At 36.2% G+C, this 21792-nt stretch overlaps 1 protein-coding gene across 1 annotated transcript in view; it reads right to left on the bottom strand.

Annotated features, from left to right (window-relative positions):
- The window catches only part of LOC128132417 (uncharacterized), a 40473-nt gene extending 21929 nt beyond the window's left edge, over nt 1-18544 (bottom strand). Inside the window, exon 1 of the mRNA XM_052768976.1 lies at nt 18227-18544. Within this exon, the coding sequence (XP_052624936.1) occupies nt 18227-18544 (318 nt within the window). The remainder of the gene's footprint in view (nt 1-18226) is intronic.
- Between the last annotated feature and the right edge of the window lie 3248 nt (nt 18545-21792).

The following is a 21792-nucleotide window of genomic DNA, read 5'->3' as shown; positions in this document are numbered from 1 at the left end:
GAGTGTAAATAAAAAACACCTTTTATTTAAGCACCATATTGATTACTCATTATTTATGTTTCGATTAATCAACTTTATGCTTGAATTAAAACATTAGTTGTCCCATGCTCCAAGCATGCACACTTTGTTTTTCCAAACAACAAGTATGTCATACTCCAACTATGCATACTATGTTTACATATGGTCCTCTCTTTCTGAAATAGATCAATTGACAATATTCCAATGATGCTCATTTCACAATTCCAATCCTTGTGGTAAATGCAAGAATACCAAACACTTGCCATTTACTGTAATATGTTAGATTCTAAACCTATATGCAATGATCCCCTTGTAATGACTATGCACAGAAGTCACAAAGACTTGGCAACAGATATTACAAAGTATTCCAATGGAAAACAATTCCATGGAAATGAAGTATCAAATTCAAAGTACATTCCTTTGAACATCCTTCTTAGTATTAAGTTCTTTAATCTTACACAGATTCAAAGAATAACTTCCACCTATGGAGACAATTCCATATTACCATTTTGACCATCACTTCTGAACAAGAGTTGCCTCTTTTCAAAATATGTCAATATGGTCCTTACTCTATACTTCTAATTGTCCATGAGCAACCAATCTTTGGTAAACCTCAGATTGTCCTTGACAACTTTGCTTAATCATTTTAGTCATTTCCAGTTCTATTCCTTTTTCCATCTTAATGCCCTAGGCATTTGGAAAATTTAGAATGGATGAATATTATAGCACATGTAATCAAACCTATACCCAAAGCATATGGGACATGATTTATGCTATAAAATTTTTTATTTGCCATGTTTTCATAATTCGAACTATGAAGAGGGATGTCGTAATCATAATCGAATTTTGAGAACGCAACATATATAGAATTTCTTTATGTTGAAGCATTCCAGCATAACATTCATATATATTCTTGACTAAAGTAGATTAAATTCTCAATCTAAGCTTGTAGAATTGGAGTGAAGTATAAAATCCTCTCCCTTAATTATAGCAAAACAACTTTTTCAAGGCGAATTGAAACTTTGGTTTTCTATAATTAATATTGCTGACTTGCAACACTTAACATAATAATCATGCTCCCACTAGCATAATGATTATTATCTTACTAGCATAACACTTATGCTCCCACTAGCTTTGACATGTATCCAGAGATCAGCTGGACTTTTAGAAACCAACACTTTATTGACTTTTCTACCAAAGTTCAGATTTCTGATACGCAGTTTCTTTGATAAGACTTTATCAAAACCATACACCTTTCCTTAGATAGCTCACTTGTGTGTCTAAACAATTATTAAGAGGGATGTCGTAATCATAATGTTTAGACCTTTTGTCATTCTCACAATTGCTATCTACTTAAAATCTACTTAGTGAAAGAGTTTCCTTACCATCATTTTCATGAATCGAAGAGAAACCTTATGGCACTTAGATATATATGGTGTATGTGTTCCTATCCATGTGAATTTGTCAGAACCATAATCACAAGACAAGGTTAGTGACAAATCCAAACTCATATAGACTGAACTTGTTCAATCTTAATTTCTTGCCACTTGGTAGCACAATGCCCACCATTGCTTCCGGGTTGTTATGCAAACAATTGAGAACTCATAGAACTCACAAGCATAATCAACTTTTAACTGGAATAGACATAGAAATAAGAATATGTCAACACGATAGGTTACAAACCTCAATTCGTGGGCTAGCGATTAACAGAACTTTTGATTAGCTCTTCAAACTATTTCAGAATCTTTTAGACTCGCACTGTCCTCTTGACATATAAGACTTCTCTTTGTCAAGAACCATTCCATGATAAAACAAATATTTAAGAGCTAGTGTGGATTCTTATCAAGTTAAACACTTCTCACTATTGGTCTTAGCTGGTCTTTGTTTTATCCAAAACATCACAACTTACCAATCTCAAATGTACAAGAATAGGAAACATCTTACTCTACATTTGACAAGTGTTATGAACTTTCTAAAGACTATGTCACTCAAGTTACAATCTTGGAGTACAACTCCAGGATTTGTTTTTGGCACGAAGTGTGAATTATCTTTTGATTTAACCATTTCAATAATTCACGATTCCTCTCCTCAGGCAACAAACACACTAAGGTGTCCTTAGAGGATCAATTGTGATATGGTTCCATAATCACTAAGATAATCATAAAACAAAATACACAAGTACTCTCCCATCTCTTCAGATTGGAGAAACTTTTATCTTTCTGCCTTATTTGATTCTTCTTATTCATTCTGCCATACATTGAAACTTTTCCAATGTTTCAAAATTACACTTAAACTCGTAAGCATAACCATATTTACTAAACTTTAGTAAATCATAACGAATAATTTTATCTATCTTTGTGGTGGACCTGACTAGTGCACAACTTAATGTACCCGATCATGTAGTCCTTCGCTTGACTCACATGCGAATGTGAACAAGGAATTAGTCTTAATTTACCAAAGATGAAAATTCTCATTCATCTCACAATACAACTTGCATGATTCCAAGTTTCTATCCAACTGAAACTTAGGTGATGAGAATCTTTCCTTATTTGGTAAATTATGACACTACCACTAATGAAAGAATCAAATCCATTTACCCATATTGCTTATCAGTGGAAACATATAAGCAACAACGTTTTTCACAAATGTCATTGTAAGGATACTTAAAATAAATAAAATCAAAACGATTTTCTTTTATTTTAAAACTTTGCGGAAAACTTATCCTTACAATCCATATGGAAACCTTGTTGTCATCTATTCCTAAGCAATATATCATAACTCTTAAGTAACAACTCAAAATTCTGATGATTGAACCATGCGATCAAAATCCATCTTCACGATCTGAGTTAGCATATACTTCCTTTAAGTTTCTTCACTCTTCTTTGATTCTTAAAACATCAATATGTGACCCAGTCACATCATGCAATAAGAATATCAGAATAGAAACTTAATAAAGTTATATAATGGACTTTACCTAAAGCAGAGTCAAACATTTGACTTTACTATCCTTATGGACTTTTAGGTAAATTTGGCAGCTTCGCAACCAATGTCCTTCCTTTGGCAATAGAAACATATGGACTCTTTGGAAACGGTACACAGAATTAGCCTTTCTCTTTACCATTTGGTCAACCGAGTTGACTATGGCCAATCCCTTTCAATTGGGAAGAGAAAGTTTTTCTGGACTTCCAATGTTACCATTGTCAATGTCCACGGAAGTTTGGGAAGTTGATCTTCCAAATAAATTTTGCTTTACCAATGCTCCAAATCATTGCTGATTCAGCATCATCAAGAAAATAGGTAAGATCATTAAGGGTCATGTTGTGATCTGTCATCAGGGTGTGACTGAAGAACGAAGTCAACAGCCAGCTACCTCGAGACTTCGACAACCGACTCTCCCGGCTTGTCAATATCGGACTTAATCTCCAAGACCTAAGCACATATAGACTTTGTTTGCCAATAGGGATTGAGTGACTTAGAACTTATCAGGCCTTGAAACTTGTCGGATAGGGAGATTTATTGGAGGAGGTGGAGGAAGTGAAGTATGATTCCCAATCCCACTAATGCACAACAAAGGGATTGATCTTTCACCTTGGTTGCCATTTGCGATATCATCTTCATTAGGAAGCTTGTTCCTAAAGATTTGGGAAGGCCATAGCTGTCTAAACTAGACATCTATAATGGGAGAAATTCAAGTTAGTTGATTTAAAGTCCTTAATATAACACCCAATATGAAATATTAAGGCTAGGATCCAACAACCTATTTATAACTGGAAGAGGGATGTCGTAATCCAAGTTATAAAATAGTTGAAGGTAGGTAAATGACGATTTACCAATTTCCACCATGAAAAATGAAATATAATTAAGTTTTAATTGGATTTGAAACTCCTAGATCTTTTGAGATACATTGAACTTTCAATGGCATGTTTTAATATCGATTGTGCCCTCTCAAGTTTGTGACTGGGATGCCGAGGATCACAAACAAGGTGTGAATAACCATACAAATTGACTTGGTACCCTTAACTTTATCACCTAATCGATGTGCCAGTTAGCCACACAGCTCCACCGATCTATAATAAGGTTAAGTTACCCCTTGCCACACTTACTAGTTCTTGTTAGTGTGCCGGCTAACCACACACGCTCCACTAACGACTTGGTAAGGTACAAAGTGTAATTTGATGTGTTAGCACCAAATTCACATTTTCCTAAAGTAACTAAGATTGGGAATTATTAAGGTATAGTTACTTTATAATTTCATTATACTTTTAATAAGGATTAGGGTCCTATCCTACCTTTTTTTGCTAACCACCCTCCACTATTCATGGAAGCGGCGGGTGAGAGTGGACGCCCATTAAACGCCATTTTATAGGCAGGAACCTTATACCCCCCCTTATAGACCGGCTTCGTGAATGAGGCCAACTAATGGTAAGATTGACTTATTCTTATACATATCTATATAATTAAAATTATAATAATAGTATAAGAGTGTATTTTAAACATTTAAAATACTTGGTGGTTTAATCTATTAATTAAACTATACTATTAATTTAATTAAACTTAAACCATGTCTTTATGGAATTATAACTCTTTTAATTAAACACTTTATTTAATTTAATGAAGTCCATAAAGTTTGAATATTTAACCTTTTTTTTTAAAATAAGGTTTAATTTCGAATTAAAGTATTAAAGTGTAAGACTTTTCAAATTCCAAAACTTGAGGGCAAGATTTGAAACTATTCCAAGTCTCTTCAATTTGTAACTTATGAGTTTTAATGGTTCATAAAAATGAAGACTCTTCATTTTATGAAACCTCTTTAGTTCTTTAATCACAATTTAAAGAAGTGACTTTTGGTTATCCATAACTTGAGGACAAGTTATGGACACCATCATTACACACAATTCCTATGATCTTCTAAAACTCATAAGAACAAATATTCATATCAACAATTTCAAGAATCATAAATAAACCATATAAAACTTGAAATTTTGATAATAACCATTTATATGCATGAGAATAAACATTACCATAACATCAAAATCAAGTTTTAAGAACAAAAACACTTTGTGGTAATGATTCTAATCCAAAACAGGCCAAAAACAATTTTCTTTTTTACTGAACAGTCACCACCTCGTGGTAAACTGGCAAATTCCAAAAAAACGATTTTTCTTACAAATTGCATCAAGTATCAAGAAAAAAAATCCTAGGCTCTGATACCACTGATGGGTTTTGAGCATTCTAACACTTCCTAAGTGTACATGCAACCCTAATAACCTTGAATCTATGTTTTCTCTATATACATGCAAATTTCTTTTTCGAGGTTATTTCCTAACTAGCATGGCATGGGGAATATATAAAACGTGAAACTAGTAGAAATGCATACCTTGTTGTTTCTTGGATTCCTTCAAGACTTTGTGAGCCTAGCACCCCAAATGTTGTGCCTCAAATGCTTCACACAACACTACAAACTTGGAATAACTTGAGAGAATGTCACTTAGCCTCAAAAACTGGTTATGCCCTCTTATGAATACACTAGTGCCGAATTTGCATGCTATAGGGTTTCTTTTATAGTGTGTCATAATTAGGAGTTACAAATGTAAACCCTAATTGTCATGACTCTTCATTTCTCATGACCCATGGGTTTGTAACTCCCATGGACTATCCATGGAGCTCCATATGGTTATAACCAGACCCATAAACCATGGATCATTAATCCACCATAAAAGAATTGATGATTGTCATAATCAACCCTATATATTTAATTAGTCTCACTTTGATCACCAAATTAATACTTGATCAATACTAATTAAATAATACTATTATTAATATATTAGAACTTATAATATATTAATAATCACAAGTGTACTTTCTCTCATTTTGTCTATCCAACTATTGCAATGCCATGCAACCCAAATGGACCATGCCGGGTCGGGTCAATTACATACCAAATAAAGTTATGGACTTAGACACTATATCCAACGCTTTTAGGGTATTAGCTCTGGTGGGTTGGGTTGCTTATCGTTTGGATCTTCTAGATGAGCTCCTTCAGATTCATAGCACGTTCCATGTCTCTCATCTGTGGAAGTGCTTAGTTGATGTGTCCACAGTGGTACCATTGAACGATACTCAGGTGGATGACCACCTGAATTATATTGAGAGATCGGTGGCGATTTTTTATCAGAAGACGAAAACCTTGAGGAATAAGGTTGATGAGTTGTTAAAGGTCCAGTGGTAGCAATACAAGGGTTCGGATTGGACTTGGGACCCGGAAGATGAGATGAAGGAGCACTATCTTGAGTTATTTGGGGTAGCGAACTTCGAGGACAAAGTCTGATTCAAGTGGGGGAGATTTGTAACACTTGAATTGTGTATGTTTCCGTTTATCCATTTTGTAATTAAGTTTTTCATTTTGGTCCTTGGGGTTAGTACGCGAGGCATACCGTAAGGTATGCTTAGCATACTAGCTAAGAAGCTAGTACGCGGGGCGTACCACATGGTATGCTTAGCATACTAAGGGGGACGTCTGATCATGGACTCAAGCCTCCTATGTTGGTCTTACGAGGGTTATGATGGGCATATGCGGGATTAATGAAACCTTAATTTTAGCGTGTTGCATCGTATATAATCTCCTTAAGTCCTTAGGGTTGGCCTCCTTATCTGCATCCATTATCCTAAAACCCTAATCTCAAACCCTAATAGCATATTTAAGTGTTCTTGAGCCTTGGTCTTGATTTTTGGTGGTTTGTGCTCCTTGAAGTGATAGAATGAGAACTTGGAAGACTCATTCATTGGGTGGAAGCTTAGAGATCCATATTTAGCTCCATCTTTTGGTGACTTTTGAGGTATAAAGTTCATACCTTGTCTACTATTTGCCTAGATCTCTTCATGTTTTGATTTTATGCTTTTTGGTCCTTTTTTGGTTGGTCGTCATGGGTTAAGGCCGTTTTATAAGCTAAGTCTTGTAGATCTAGATGTTTGGAGAGTTCGTTAAGCTTAAAGGGGTAAACTTTATGGTGTTTATGGTCTCATGCATGCATCAAGTCATTTATTTAGCTCTTTTGAGCTCTAAGAGCTTCATTAAGCCATGCATGCACATAAAGTTGGCAACTTTACGTGATAAACCGTCTTAAGGAAGTCAGATCTAAGTTTTGGAGTAAAGTTTTAACCATTTAATAGCTAAATGAGAAAGTTACCCAATCTAGTTGAGTACGCTGGACGTACAAGATGGTACACATAACATACAAGCCCTAAAGCGAGTGCGCTTAGCGTACAGTCTGAGTACGCCCTACATACTCTGCAATGGGCTTCGGTGTTATGGGCTTCTCAGTATTGGGCTATTGTTGTCTTGGGCCTTATTGGGCCATCAGAATTCTAGTGTTAGGTTGTTGGTATTTTTATTGACTTTTGGGTTGAAATCCCATGAAAGAGACTTGGGCCCAATTTGGAAAATTGGACCATAATTGGGCTTGGAATGATTATTTTGGAATTTTGGGCTTTTGGAAAATTTGGATTGGGCTTGGGCCTTAGGTTAAATATATGGAAGGGTAAAAAGGCCTTTTACCCTAGTTTAGACTCTTTGTGTGAGTTGGGATCCAGTTATTGATTGGATGATTATTTTGTAATTGATAGCATTGGGATTTTAGGAGTCCAGCAGCCAGAGATTCTTTCTGTGAGATTTGGCAGAGCGAGGTGAGCTTCTTCTCCATGTTTAGCGGTTCTAAGGCACTAATGTCGGCCCATGATAAACGATGTTAGGAAACTAGATGTCTGTGTGACTCTTATATGTGTATGTTTTTATATGATTTGTATGTTGGGTAGGGCCCGTTACACTCAGTGGGCGGGGCCTAATATGTGAGTATGGACGGGGTCCATTATACTCAGTGGGCGGGGCCCGTTATCCAAGTGTGGACGGGGCCTAATACACTCATTTGGCAGGGCCCACTATGTGTTTATTTATGTATGTTATGTGGTATTTTGGGGAACTCACTAAGCTTTGTGCTTACGGTTTTTAGTTTTTGTTTCAGCTACTTCTGGTTCCAAAGGGAAGAGTTCAGGATGATTGAAGAGCACACACCACTCATTTCCACATCTTTGTGATTTAATCTGATATTGATGATGTATTGATACATTTGATAATCTTGGTTTTATAACAATGTGTTGGGTTGTTGTTTTTATTAACCTAAAAATGAAATAAAATTGGGTCTTATTTTAGGGACGTTACAGCGGAGCCCGTTATGTTGTGGATGGGGCCCGTCTGGCATTTGGGTAGGGCCCATTATGTTGTGGGCGAGGCCCGTATGTAGTTTAGGCGAGGACTGTTTATATGTCTGTGGTATTTTGAGGGATCTCACTAAGCTTTGTGCTTATAGTTTATGTCTATGGTTTTAGGTACTTCCGGTTTGAAAGGGAAGGGCCCAGCTTGACCCCACTGCATCCATCAGTAATCCGCATCTTATGACATGATTGTACTCTGATAACTATTTTATGTGTTATCATATTTTGATGGATCTTTGAAATAAATAACATGATTTTTTTGTTCATTTTAAAATGAAGTTTTTACTTGGTAATTTTTGGGACGTTACACAATCACTAACATGAGCATGACCAGAAAAACCATATATACATACACCAAAATAATAATATAGTTTAGCCGACCAAACCTCTTATGATGTCATTAAGTGAATTGCAGTTGATGAGGATCTATTTAGCTACCAAATCGAAAACAATGTTCACTGCCTCAGTCGAAAATTATTTGACGGATCATCAAATACTTATTTTAACTTGAATATTGCTTTAGTGTTTAATTCTTTTAATTTACAACCTTGTTTCATAGCAGTATGTGTGTAATACTTCAATATAACTTCTTTTTTATAAAAGTCATTAAAATGGTGCATTGTAAAATTATAACTTATTAAATGTTCAACCTGTTGTGACCTATTTCCTTGAACCACCAAAAACCTTATCATTTATTTTCTGAAAATACAACCAAACTTTTCTGTAAAAGTCGTTAATACACGTCACAAAATATGAGCATCCATATGTAATTTCATCAGACAGTGTCCCCATATATCTAGTGAACATCCTCAAGGATTTGTTTAGTTGTATTTTTGCATAAATCGGTATTCCTCCTGCACTCATGCGACCTAATTAACGATGTCATAACTCTGATTTATCATCATACTACTCCAAAGATTAGAATACATACACTATTTCCTTCACTAAATTACCTTCTATAAAATAAATCTCATGTTGTAGTTATCATTTCATTACCACGAGATCATCCTTGAGAATCTTTAACCAATTTTTTGCACTAGAATAGTTAAGTCCATTCATAGAAAAAGGTTCCAGAGAAATCAAATTCTTCTAAAGGTCAATAACATGCCAAAAATTAGTTTTCTAACCATACTATCACACATCTTCATTTTTGATTGGGTTCCCTTCCTTGATACAACCCTCCCATAGTCTCCCAACTTTATCATATTATTCCAGTCTTTAACAAAAAAAAAATTACATGAGAGAATCATATAATGAGATACACGTGTGTGTAAGATCCAAGTATCTACAAAACTGGTATTGAAAATATTCAAAATCTCACCATTTTCTCTTTTATTATAAATATCATGAACAACACCAATTATTTCGCAATTTCTTGATTGCACCCTTATAGTTTCTCATGTTCTTTATACTAATAGAATTTAACTTTAGCTTATATTTGGACACGACTTCCCTTTGTTTACACCATCTCCTTTTGTTTTCATACCCAAGTCAACAAACATATATTTACCAGGCCTATCTTTGTGCAGGGATGTGGAATCACATTGTCCCTATGACCTTATTATCACTACCAAGACTTATCAATAGGGTAGTGCCATCAGAAAATAAATTGATACTACACCACAATAGAGGTGGTAGCTGTGTAACAGTTATTATACTCTGTAATGGAAATTGATGTATGATGCTCCATCAAGACACATGGTTCTTAGTTCTAAGGTATGTAGTACACATACAAGATCAAGGTATCACAATAACTCTGATAGTGATAACCATTTTCATTCCTTGTGTTCTTATTTTTCCAAATGTATTTATTATTTTTTTATCCATTATTCATCATAACAAGTATCAAAACTATGGCTCTATAAGGGAAGGTTAATATTGATAATTTCAAAGGTCGTGGATTTGGATTTTGTAAGATATATATATATATATATATATATATATATATATATATATATATATATATATCGAGGATTATCTCTAACAAAAGAATGTACATGAACCCTTGTCTAAGAAAGTTATGCATGCTATTATTAGTGAGAAGACATTATTTCGGCCGATCAAGGTGCTATATAACTTATATGAGAAACCCTCAGTTATGCATAAGGTTTTCTTAATTAGACTGTTGGTAAATATTAATACGAAATAATGAATTTCGATGATAGATCATGTAAACAAGTTTAATTAGATACTATCTAGGTGTATATTAGTTGAAATCAATATGAAGATGAAGTCGAGACATTTCTACTATGATCTTCAATACCCGAAATTTAGTCTAGAATAGTTATAATATTTAGCACTTTGTCAAGAACTACTAAACTTACCTTTGAAGGCATTCACTACTTGATAATTGGGGAGAATATTTGTAGGAGGAATGCAAGGGAATCTTTCAACAGCTTGTCAAGTACAGAGGACATATGTAGAAAACTAAATTGAAGGAGTGATAGTAAAGCGAAATTAAAGTAAAAGAAAAGAGATTAGTCCAAAAATAGGAAATATATTACCCTTTCGAATTGAAAAGAAAAAGATCAAGGTGCTATATAACTTATATGAGAAACCCTCAGTTATGCATAAGGTTTTCTTAATTAGACTGTTGGTAAATATGAATATGAAATAATGAATTTTGATGATAGATCATGTAAACAAGTTTAATTCAATACTATCTAGGTCAATATTAGTTGAAATGAATATGAAGATGAAGTCGAGACATTTCAACTATGATCTTCAATACCCGAAATTTAGTCTAGAATAGTTATAAAAGTTAGCACTTTGTCAAGAACTACTAAACTTACCTTTGAAGGCATTCACTACTTGATAATTGGGGAGAATATTTGTAGGAGGAATGCAAGGGAATCTTTCAACAGCTTGTCAAGTACAGAGGACATATGTAGAAAACTAAATTGAAGGAGTGATAGTAAAGTGAAATTAAAGTAAAAGAAAATAGATTAGTCCAAAAAAAGGAAATATATTACCCTTTGGAATTGAAAAGAAAAAGGTCACTTCAAAAACAATGCCAAACCTTCTGCAAATAAAGGAAAAAGAGGAGACTAGTATGACAACAAATTTTGATGTTGCTATGATTTTCAGTGTATAAAGTCCTACTAAATCTTGGATTATAGATTCTAGTGCCTCCTTTTTTTCTAGACATTTCAAAGAAGTGATGTAGAATTTTATGCATTATAGTGGGAAGGTAAGCCTAGCTAATAAAAATAGACTTTATATCAGTATACGAACAGGACACTAGAGAGTTTCAAATTTATTCCATATTTCAATAGGATGTTGATATCATTTGGGTAATTAGATAAAGAAGTCCACAATGTCAATTTCCTCAATCTCCAGTAAAAGGTAACAAAGGGAAACCTAGTAATTTATCAAGGAAGGAATATGGAAACACTATATGGTTCAATTTTTTTTAGAGATGGGGAAAATGTTTCCACTAAAGATACATGGGTGTCTACTCTATGTAACCAAATACTTGGGCATATGAATGACAAATGGATGAGATTTTATCTTCAAAAGGAAGAATTTCATATTGGAAGAGTTTGGTAAATTAATTTTGTGAGCCATGTGTTCTTAACAAACAAAAGAAAGTTACTTTTTTAAAGACCGTACAACCATCCAAGGTCAATAAGTTGAAGTTGGTTCATTAGAATTGTTTTGACCCATGATATTTTCTTCAATAGGTGGTCATAGAACTATGTTATTTTCATCAATGGTTACACGAGGATATGGGTTTATTTTCTCAAAAATATATATAAGTTTTTAGCACCTTTTAAAAGTTGAAAGCAATTTTGGAAAATATAAAGATCAATTGTTTGAAGTCACAAATATGAGAGAATACATAAAAATATGTTTTGTTAATTATTATGTTGAAAATGGGATCGAAATGTTGATGATGCTTCTAGAAACACCTCAACAGGACAGAGTTGTTGAGAGCATGAACAAAACAATGAAAGAGATGGAAAAGAGGTAGAGATTACATGTAGGTTTCCAAAAGATGTTTTGGTAATATATTAGTCAGCACAAAAACATATTTAATAAACTGTGGACCTTATTCCCTATAGTTTTCAAGATCTTAGACAAAGATTGGCAAGTTCGTGAAGTATCTTTTAACAAACTTGAAGGTTTTGTTGCGTCTCTTACATCAAGATAATGGATTCAAATAGATTCAGTCTTAAAGGAAAGGAAACAAAATTCACTTTTATTGTCTATAGGTTGGATGACATGGGTTATTGCTTATGGGATAATTATACAAAATGGTTATTAAAAGCAAGAATGTGACATCAATGATAATGCCCTTTAAGAGGATGAGCTTACAACAACCTTTAGTAGAAGCAAGCAACCATAAGGTAAATATCAGTATTTTAGATATAGGTGAGAGTTCCAGTAGCATTAGAAGCTCAAACGAGTTTGGGGGTCTAGAGATAGTGGGATCAATGAGGATAATGGGAATTATGTAAGTGAAGTTATAGAAGTGGTGGAAAAAGAAAGTCTTATCCCCAGAATATCTACTAGAGAAAGAAGACCTCCATGAATATATTCTCCATAGACAGATTACTTGTTATTGAAATTAGGAATGAGCATGGTACAGAACCGGTACCGACCCGTACCGTTCCTGATTTCCCAAAAACCGAATTTAATCGAAAGTCAATCCCGAGTACTGAAGCGAATTAACATCACAGGTATCCGTACCAGGAATGGTACCGGTTTTCGGTACTAGTACCGGTGCCGGCGGTACCGATTCCCAAATTTCATGTATTTGGAGTACCAAGTACCGTCCCATATTTTTACATTCGATATGGTACGGTACCGGTTCCGGTATGGTACCGGTACGGGATCGGGATTTGGGACAAACTGCTCATCCCTAGTTGAAATTGAATAGGGAGCTAGAATCTTATGCAGAGGTTATGAGGATAAAAGATTCCATACAATAGAAAAAGGCCAAGGAAGATGAGTTGAGCTCATTTAACAAGAACCAAATATCATCCTTCGTAAATTACTACTAGGGAATAAATCACCATAGAACAAATAGGTATTTAGGGTCAAAGTTAAATATATGGCAACAAGAAATACAAATAAAGATTGGTGGAAAATGGTTAAAGCATAAGATAGGAATAGACTAGAACGATATATTCTTACCAGTTCTAAAGCTTACCAAAGTTAGATTAGTACTTGTTATTCGGAGTAATTAGATTTAAAGACACCTTTCTTGCATGGATGCCTTGATGAAGATATCAACATCGAACGAATAGAATTTTTTCTATTAGATGGAAAAGAAAAATACATAACATAAGTTGAAGAAAAATATGTGTGGGTTGAAGCAAGTGCCAAGGAAATAGTACTTGAACTTTGATGATTTTTATAGATGAATGGGTATACAAGATGTGGCATTGGTCTTTGTTGTTACCTGAAGAAGTTTAGCTTCTCTTACATCATCGTATTATTATATGTTAATGACATAATGACAACTAGCTGATATATACATGAGATCAATTAGTTGAAGAAGCAGTTGCCAGATAGTTCAAGATGAAGAACTTGGGAGCTTTCAAACAAATTATGGGTATGAGCACAGTTAGAGACAAAGTTCCTACTACTTTAAAGATTTTTCAACATAAGTATATTATGAACATCTTAGAGAAATTCATCATTAAAAATGATAAATCTATAAGCACGTATTCGGAGTCTTATAAGATCCTTGAAGAAGTAATTAAAAAAGTTGGAATAAGACAAGAAAGTGTTGGATTAGGTGTCTAAGCCCATAACTATAATTGGTATCTACTTGACCAGAGAGTAGCATGGTCCATTTCGGGTTGCATATCACCAGGACAATTTGATAGGATGGACACATGAGTAAGAGGTTACTTATGATTTATTAATATATTATAAGTTCTAATATATTAATATGAAATCATATTATTTAATTAGTATTGATTATGAATTAATTTGGAGTTAATTATGTGATCAAAAGAGACGAATTAAATATATGAGGATTGATTTGGTAAATCAATGATTCTTATAGTGTGGGCCAATTGTTATTTAGGATGGCCTAAACCGATATGGTAGTCCATAGATAGTCCATGGAGGTTTAACCCATAGAGCCTAAGTAATATGAAAGGTCATGGGCATTAGGGTTTGCATGGATGTAACCCTAGACTTTGCCACACTATAAAAGGACTCCCTTAGCACCCAAAATCAGCCACTAGAGTTCTTGGAGTTCATTAGAGCCGATTTTGGAGCTAGCAACATCTCTCTCAAGTTCTCCTTTGTCCTAGGTCTGTTGTGAACTGTTTGAGGCATCACACTTGGGGTGCTAAGTTCTTAAAGGCCAAATACAACAAGTTCTACAAGCTACATAAAGAGGTAAACTCCTAACTAGTATCTTATATTGTTTATGTCAATTGTGTGCTAGTTGTAGGCTTCATGCTTTGGAAACAATATTGCATGTATAATTAGAGAAAACATAGATCCAAAGCATTTAGGGTTCTTTGTGCTCCATAGGATGTTGTAGTATACTAAAACCCAACATAAAGAAGTAGACATAATTCCTTATGTCTTAGTAGTTGGTATCCTTATGTATCTTATGGTATGCACCGAACTAGATATTGCTCATGTATTGGGAGTTATAAGCATATTTATGTCAAATAAGATTAGGTAGAATTAGTGATATTGCCATATTTTTACATAGTTTTAGGCAATATTGATCTACATTTTATTTAATATTTTGGTTATTTGCACAGAATTATGGTACTTATAAGGATAAATTGTTATGTGCAGCCAAATAGAAGTATTTTCAAAGAAAGGGACCAGAAGTGACAATACTTGGAACTTTCGGGGGGCTTGAAGAAAAGAAGAATGAAAAAACACCCAAAAGACGTACTCACGACATGAACAGTTCATGGTTCACGACGGGAGTAGAGATTTTTAGAAGATAAGCATCCAGGTGAAGGAATCCTTGCCGAATACGATTATCTTGAGTTCACGACGTGAGACTTAAATTCTCACGACGTGAACGGGAAATTTGAAGATATTATAAATACCTTTGCCCATTACGATTTGGGAGACTTTTGGCTGAAGAAAAAGGTTCCAGGAGGCGATTTACAGCAGAAGTAAGGTTCTAGAAAAAGGGTTTTCAACACCAAAAGAGTAAAACTCCATAATTAAGTTATTTGTTGATACTTATGAACATGTTTTCTTATTTGAGTTGTGTTTATGTGTTAGTTGCTACTATGAGCAACTGAATCTAGCTACTCTTATCTAGCTAGATGAAGCTTCTAACTTGTGAATAGCATAATTTTATATGGATTTATTTAGTTGGTGAATTGATTGTGTTTGATTTATTGTTACCTAGCATGCTTATGTTGTTGTTTTAGTTGCTTAAATTCATGTTATGTGTAGCTTAGTGACCATTAACTACATGAACTTGATAACCTGGTAATTTAGTGAACATTGAATTGCTAGAGTTAGGATCAACCAAAATCTTAGTTAGTAATTGAAGTAATTAACTTTGTTGTGCTAGAGAACATAGATTATGACCATAATTGTGTTTGCATGATAAATCTTACATAGCATATACTTAAACATAATTGGTTATGTGTTTAATTGTGTGTGACCATACATAGTTTTACATGAATTAATTAACTATTGGTAAATTTATACCTAAATTACTAATATAATAACAACCAACTTAATAATCCATAATTATTAGCTAGCCATAAGGACGAAGTGGATTCGAACTAGATAAGAGTGTTTTTAATTATTGATTGAATTTGAGTTAACTTAGTCTGATCTTGCAAAATCAGATAAAACCCCCTTTTAGCTTGTTAATAATTAGATTAATTTAGTAGTAAATAGATTAATTAATAACACCGTTCCCTGTGATCGACACCCGAGTTACCCAAGCTATACTGTAATCTGACTAGGTACACTGCCTACAACTGCATAGTTAGTCTAAGTTTGTTAGGTTATAAATATTAAAATTAGTGGGTACTTCCGTGTACATCAATTAGGAAGGAGTCAAGTGACAGATATCTACTTGAGAGGAAATTCCAAGGTTTCTTTATGTTTCACAAAAAAGTACTCAGCCTCCAAGTTGGAGATTGTTGAGTTGTAGAGTTTGATATGCCCTTTGAGCTCGTTGCTATTACTAAAACTTATCACTGCAGGCAACACCAGATGAAGAAATTTTTTTTAGGTTGCACTAAAACTGCATTAGCAGTTACAATATGGACTATGATACTCGAACCAAGCTAAAGGTGCTCGATCAAGGTCTATGATGCTCCGTAGAAAGTTCTACGGTGTTCGGTAGCAAGGTATGTGGTTCGCGGTAGCTAGGTGTAACATCCCAAAATTCAGGACCAAAAATTTCATTTTTAATATATCTAAAACACTATTGTAACTTTGTTCACACATAGAAAAGCATTTCAAATAAAATATTTATCAGATTTCATTCCCGAGCTCCTTTACTAGAAAACTGGAGGTACCTGAAACCAAAACTGAAAACCGTAAGCAGGAAACTTAGAGGTTCCCCAAATACCACATACCATACATATCAACATACTGCCTAGCATATCTGGGTGCTGGCCCACCCCTTCGGTCTCTTTCAACCGAATACTATCTAGCATATAAGAACATAAATCACATATTGATATATACATAACCATGAGTCATACATATCATTCATATACCATAATCAATAAACATACTATTTGCCGCACATAGTCTTGGCATTATGCCACGAGCCACCTCATGGTCTTTCTTGCCAAGCCAGGGGCCACCCCCTCGGTTTTACAGATAAATGCTAAGAGCCACCTCCTACTCTTCCATGCAAGCATCACAAACACAACTAGCATACATACTACTCTACTTAACTAATTAGCATATGGTGTGCCAGGAGCCACCTCCTGGTCATTCATACATAATGCCTAGGGGTAATCCCTGTGTCTTCTTATAATAAATAATAACATACAGTGTGCCAGGAGCCGCCTCCTAGTCTTTCATACATAATGCCTAGGTATAACCCCCATGTCGTCCTACAATCCATAAACCAAATGGTCCAACATTGGTTCCTTCAACCCATACAAACAGTGAGGACACTCACCTCACACTTCTAAAGTCCCGTGGATAAAGTTGTGGCTGCTGGCTGACAAATAACCAAACTATCAACATCAAAGCAACATCCAATTAATAATTGGGTTCCAATTCATAACCATAACTCCAAAATTGTGGTAAAGAGACTATTTTACCCCTAACCTAGTTTGTACCAAAATCAATTCCCAAACTCAAACTATGGAGGCCCAATAGCCAAATAATAAATCAAGGCCCAATATATGGCCCGATTTTCCAAATTGGGCCCAACCCCCTTATATGGGCCTTACCCTAAAGCCCATCCTTATATCCTATCCATACACCTACTCTCACATGGCCCAACAAAAACCCAAACACCTAGGCCCAAAAGGAAGGCTCAACTCAAGGCCCAAACGAAATTAGGGTTTTCACATAAAATGATGATTCGGGTTAAGTAAGAACACTCAACCCATTAAGGACTTAATCTATTAATTCCAATATTGTGTTAAGTTAATTTCAAAGGATTATTACTTAATATTATAAGTCTAATAAATACTTTCAATGCGGGTCCCGTTAATTTCCAAATTAGGGTTTCATGAAATTAGGATTTTCTAAACCTTAATTTGGGTTTACAACACATTAATAGTTAATTAGTTAATTATATATATATATATATATATATATATATATATATATATATATATATATGTATATATATATATATATATGTGTGTGTGTGTATGTGTGTGTGTGTTTATAAATCGGGCACCACCCACTACCACCTCGGGCGGTTGTGGTCGGCGGTGGACCATGGTGGCGGTTACGATTTTTAGGCCAAAATAGTGAAAATATTCCAAACACCTGTCCAAACACATACACATATACACACAGCCACCCAAAGTGGCGGCTGGTGGTGGCAAACGGTGGCATGAGGTGGCAGCCACCACCCCACGATGGCGGTGGGTGTTTTTCTTCGGTTTTCCATCCCCAACAACGCACACACATGCTGATGCACTCTGAAACACGTACACCAATGTGCAGAAACACACACACACAACACAGCCACCCATTCACGGTGGCATGCGACTGTCGGAAGGATTGTGGCGATGGGATAACTGTCGAAGCAGCGACAACGACCGGTGTAATGTAGCATTGGCTGAAACGAAGATGGAGGAAGAGTAGCGGATTGTGTCATTACCGACATGAGGTAGTAGAGGTGGCAGTCGCGACTTCGTGTTCCCCAATCTTCCTGACTCGCACACTGTGGATCCAATGTTGTTTCCTTCATCGGCAGCGGAAGCAACAACATAGAACAATTTCGCCGGCAACAATGGTTCGCCGGTGGCTTGGTTGGTCGGAGAAGCTAGAGAGTAAGGTGGCAGAGGCTGCTCTAATGAGAGATTGTTTAGGGTTTAGATGAAAGGACATGATGGGATATACCCGTTCATTTGATATCTTTTCTCATAATAACACTTCTAGCCCCTTCATGAAAATTCTTTTCAACTTAAGTACGTAATTTACCATCTAGCCCTCAGCATTCCAAAATCCCTTCAATTTATGTCCAATATTTTACCAAACACCCCCTGACTTCTGAAAATATTTACAAAATAAATCCCAGAATTATAGTTTAACCCCGGAAATCCAAATTATATCATTTGGCTCCCCAAAACCAACACCTCGTTAAATATTATGGATTTTATGGCTACTATTCATTTATTAAAATTATCTATTTATTTATTTAATAAATGGGATGTTACAATTCTCCCCCACTTAAATTAGAATTCGTCCTCGCAATCATTCCTTACCATTCCTGTCACGCCAAACCACTCAAGTGACATGGTCACAACCCCGAGCACACCCTAGCTTTCCCAGGGCAGCCGAAACCAACCTTGTTGGGCCCTACAATCCGCATATGAACGAATTCCTTGCATCAATCACATTTACTCAATCTGAAATCTGCAGTCTCAAGATGGTATGACTCCCTGACAGACCGACTATACTGAATTATTATTGATGATTCCCGCTGGAAGTGATTTAACACCGTCGATCATCAAGCTACTCCAAACACACGAATCCCCAAACCACTACAACTATTCGAAGCATCACATTGCCTCCTGTCTGCCTTCCAAAGGCAACTGAGACCTCCATAGTCCCCAACTTATTTGGAATACTGATTCTTGTCCAATTGTTGAGCCAAGAGCAACCTAACAGTCGCCCCACACGACTTCCGAAGAGAACTTTAGCTATCAAAATTTGCCCTAACCATATTACCACTCATGGATCCATTATTCCTTCTGATCTTCCCGATCATGAAAGTAAAACTACCTGTCGCCATCGAATTTAATACAAAAAGTGAATGCTACCAGAACCACTATAGTCTTACATCACGCCTGGTCTCCAACGACCCACCGTTTCCCGAATCCAATCATACTATGACCTACTCACATTCGTGCGGCTGACCTGCCCTAGCCTAAATCATCTGAAGGAATTTGTGAGTAAATCACAAATCTGTCACATTCTCCCTGTCGAATAGGGATCGGTGAATGTTATAAGCCACCCCGCAGTCTTACAACACCCCCATACTAATTGACCACTAGTGAATGTTATGGGCCACCCTAGCAGTCTTACAACGTTTCTACTCTATCTGCAAAGTCGTGAACAGTCTTACAACACTTCCACACTACCTACTAACCAGTGAATGCTACAGGCTACCCCACAGTCTTACAACACTTTTATCATACCTGCTAGTTAGTGAATGCTATGGGCCACCCCGCAATCTTACAACACTTCTACACTGTCTACTGACTACAGCTACGGGTCATCCCGTAGTCTTACCACATCCCCCATGCTCTCTGGCCGCTGGTGAACGCTACGGCTATCCGGCACTCTTACAACACCTTCCATGCTATCTGGCTGCTGGTGAATTCTATGGCTATCCCACAGTCTTACATCACTTCCCATGTTATATGGCTGCTGGTGAAAGCTACGGCTATCCCATAGTCTTACATCACTTCCCACTCTAACTCAACTGCTGACCATAGTCTTACCACTGATTACCAATCCGAACACACTAAACTCATGTCCTGACTGGGATCCTCAACCTAGTTCCCATAGTCTGCTACACGTCAGTCAGATGTGGTCCTAAAGTCAAAAGTTTCCCGAACTTCCAATTCACATTATCCCCATACAAGCAGCCACCTGGGCCACCTTTTCCTTTCCTAATGGGGATATGAGCTCAGCCCCATTTCATGCTTGCTTCTGTCCTAGGAACCTGAATGGTTATTCCCCACTTCGATCTAACTAAGTCACCACTGCATATGAGAAATGGAAGAATTTCCCGATCCTTCCTATCTTCCAATGAGCGATCTGCTGACAACCAGCGCTTACCAATGCTAGCGATCCATTACTAGGCTAACCTAAAAGACCAAACAACCCCTGAAGACTCAATAAACACTTGTTGAATTCCAGCAATACTGATAACTCAGGATGCATTGAAATGATATCGTACTTAGATCTTGAATTCCAAATAACCGACGCTCCGACCAAAAAGTCGGCAATACACCACTTCCCTTGGCGACCCCATGAGTCAATCTGAGCACAATGACTGAACCCTCTGAAACTTGACATGGGTGGATAACCACCCTGTTGAACCCTGACCACATACCTTCCCCATAATGTCCCTGAACCGATCATGATTACGAGTCGATATAATGCTGAACACCCTGAACCAGCAAGATGGAACGACCTTTCACTAACCACTAATAATTCATGGTATGCAATTGGCATATAACATTTCTTGAAAATATAATCCAAAACAAGCAGAGAATAAAGTGATTATATGCTTACCTAAACTGATGCAATACTCTAACAACCATAAAAACATATATAAATAACCTGAAAGAAGGCAAAAGATACATACCTACAGAACTCAACTCCTCTCTGTTGTGGCTCCTACCCTACCATCCAATCCGTCAGTGATCCTCAAAGAAGTCGGAGAAGGCGCGCTTACTGCTCCTCCCCTCAATGTCGGACAGCCGGTCTTCTTGTGGCCCACCCGATCACAGTGAAAAAATAATGGTTTTGCCCCCTGAGGGCAATCCCTGCTGACGTCACCACCCCTGCCACACTTGTAGCAGCCCAAACCCCTGGAGCGACACACTCCATCGTGCAGTTTCACGCACATGTTGCACTGAATTCGGTCCTGCTGGCCTCTCAGTAGCTGATCGGAAGTCTTGGGTCTCTTCCCAGGACCCTCCAAAATATGCACCTGATCTGACCTCCTCTTCTTAATGTGCTCCAAATCAATCGCCCGCTCTCGGGCTCTAGAGATCATATTGATGAGATAAAAACTCGTTAGATCGATAGATCTTAAACAAGCAAATTAATAAAAACAATAAACACAAGAACAATCAATGAATCAATCTGTATGTCGAATGATTAAAA

The sequence above is a fragment of the Lactuca sativa genome, chromosome 2, assembly GCF_002870075.4.
Source record: "Lactuca sativa cultivar Salinas chromosome 2, Lsat_Salinas_v11, whole genome shotgun sequence".
NCBI classification, from domain to species: domain Eukaryota; kingdom Viridiplantae; phylum Streptophyta; class Magnoliopsida; order Asterales; family Asteraceae; genus Lactuca; species Lactuca sativa.
This window is presented reverse-complemented; position numbering and strand designations above follow the sequence as displayed.